The following is a 2,420-nucleotide window of genomic DNA, read 5'->3' as shown; positions in this document are numbered from 1 at the left end:
AGATGAGAGAAGTGGCAAAAGATTCTCTCATACATCACGCACAAACACAGCTGTTAAAGACTGAATCGATCTCGGTATTTTCTTTAACGGCAAAAATTCGACCTTTATGGGGTTACCATTCCGATCTGTTTTCCGTTTCTTCCAAGTGAATGGAAGGTAGACAGATACGTGTAACACTAACATTACAACCACCCTGAACCCTTGTATGAGCCTTTGTGCTGATTCTCGAAAGATCAAAAAGTAGCTCAATCATAGACCGCCTTTAAGGATTTTCTTTAATCGCCACCTAGTGGTGGTGCCGTGTGTTGGGGCGGCGGTACCCCTTTGGGTAACCCCTTCTTCTTCTTCTTCCTCTCTCTCTCTCTATATATACACACTTCAAGGAGGTTAGAAGTTAATTAGAAGTTAAAACAACTTCCAAAGTGTGTGTGCCCTTTCTTGATACTTTACCTTTTCTGCATGGGCAGTGATCAAATCCAAGCAGTGAGTTCAAGCCACGAGGTCCTCCGGTCAGTCTTGGCTGCGCCAGGGGTGAAAGGGAAGATGGTAACCAGCTCATCAGAGAATGGTCTAACCAATTTGATACAGTCCATCATCTCCAAGAAACAAGAGCAGAAAGACCCTTTCTACGTACTCGACCTGGGGGTGGTGTTTAGCCTAGTGGAGAAATGGAACCGTTCCCTTCCCAATGTCCGCCCCTTCTATGCTGTCAAGTGTAATCCAGAGCCGGCCCTCCTTGGTGCTCTTGCAGCTCTTGGTACTGGCTTCGACTGTGCTAGCCGGGCCGAGATCGAGGCCGTGTTATCACTGGGAGTCTCCCCAGATCGAATCATCTTTGCCAACCCATGTAAGGCTGAGTCCCATATCAAATACGCTGCTGGTGTCGGCGTTAACCTCACAACCTTCGACTCTCAGGATGAAATCGAGAAGATACGAAAGTGGCACCCAACGTGTTCGCTGTTGCTCCGACTTAAGGCCCCGGACGATAGCGGCGCAAGGTGCCCATTGGGGGCCAAGTACGGTGCATTGCCTGAAGAGGTTACGCCCCTCCTTCAAGCTTGCCATGCTGCAGGTATTGCCGTCGCCGGAATCTCATTCCATGTGGGTAGCGGCGCTTCCCACTCACGCGCCTACCATGGCGCCATAGCTGCGGCTAAAGCAGCCTTCGAGACGGCGGTGGAGCTTGGCATGCCCCGCATGAGCATCCTCAACATCGGCGGGGGTTTCACGATGGGTTCCAACTTCAACGATGCTGCTGTTACCATTGAGGAAGCTTTGGAGTCATACTTCTCAAATGAACCGGGTCTGACCATTATATCCGAGCCGGGTCGGTTCTTTGCAGAGAGCGCATTCACTTTGGCTGTCAACATTATAGGGAAGCGTGTACGTGGCAACCTTAGGGAGTACTGGATCAACGATGGGATCTATGGGTCCATGAATTGTTTACTGTACGACCATGCGACCGTGACAGCGATGCCGTTGGACCCAACCGGTCGAGGGGTGAAGACCTATCTGTCGACGGTGTTTGGGCCCACATGTGATGCTCTGGACACAGTTCTGACGGGGCACCAACTACCGGAGCTCCAGGTAAACGACTGGCTTGTGTTTCCCAACATGGGTGCTTACACAACGTCTGCTGGGTCCAACTTCAATGGCTTCAACACTTCAGCCATTGCCATTCACCTTGCCTGTTCGAATCCGAGTTAATAATAGGCGTCCCACCCAAGTTGCTAAGATTCAAGAACAGCCCGTCCCCTCTTCTCCAATGGACTTATATGGGCTATGGAGAATGGAGGTGGGGGCGTCAAGCCAAGTAGCTTTCGGTATCTTTTTGTCTGTGTGTACTCTGTAGCCTGATGGGAAAGAAAGTCCTTTACATGAATCGACCAGTTCTCTGTATCTGGTATAATTGTTAAAATGTTAGCCATCACAGGTTTTTTTATAATGTACCCTTGGTCTTTTAGGAATATAATGTAGGTTTCCTTTTTGGTGTCTAAAATCAGGGTAGTAGAGTGTTGACAGTTTTCTTTTTATGACCAATGATAAAGTTCATTAATTTAAGATAGTTGAACTTGCATTATCATAGAGGATTACATCAGACCTAGCTCCTAAAGGCTAAAGGTATGTTTTTAGCAATATTATCCGACAAAAGTTGTAATATTGGATTAGTTCTAATACACTTATGATAAAAGGAAACATTGCTAAAATTTGGGTAAATTTCCCAAAATGTTGAAAAGGATTGCCAAACCCATGCTCCTTTTTTTGGTTGAGGAATAAGTTGAAGTACGTCTTGAGAAGAAAACCAAACTTCAAAGATATTTTATCCCTTGTTAGTCACATGCCTTAATCCTTCAAGAGTTCCAGCTGCTTCAGCTTTTTCTTGTTTCCTTGTCAATGCAAAGCCAGTTTTGATAACATGA

At 46.7% G+C, this 2,420-nt stretch overlaps 1 protein-coding gene across 1 annotated transcript; it reads left to right on the top strand.

Moving 5' to 3' along the window:
* Positions 1 to 37: 37 nt before the first annotated feature.
* On the top strand, positions 38 to 2,061 carry LOC122075831 (ornithine decarboxylase-like). The gene has a single exon (XM_042640999.1). The coding sequence runs from the start codon at positions 460 to 462 to the stop codon at positions 1,705 to 1,707; it is 1,248 nt and encodes a 415-aa protein (XP_042496933.1). The 5' UTR covers positions 38 to 459; the 3' UTR covers positions 1,708 to 2,061.
* The last annotated feature ends 359 nt before the right edge of the window (positions 2,062 to 2,420 follow it).

This window comes from Macadamia integrifolia, chromosome 4, assembly GCF_013358625.1.
Source record: "Macadamia integrifolia cultivar HAES 741 chromosome 4, SCU_Mint_v3, whole genome shotgun sequence".
NCBI lineage: Eukaryota > Viridiplantae > Streptophyta > Magnoliopsida > Proteales > Proteaceae > Macadamia > Macadamia integrifolia.
Note: the sequence above shows the minus strand (reverse complement) of the source record. Positions and strands in the feature narration are given on the sequence as shown.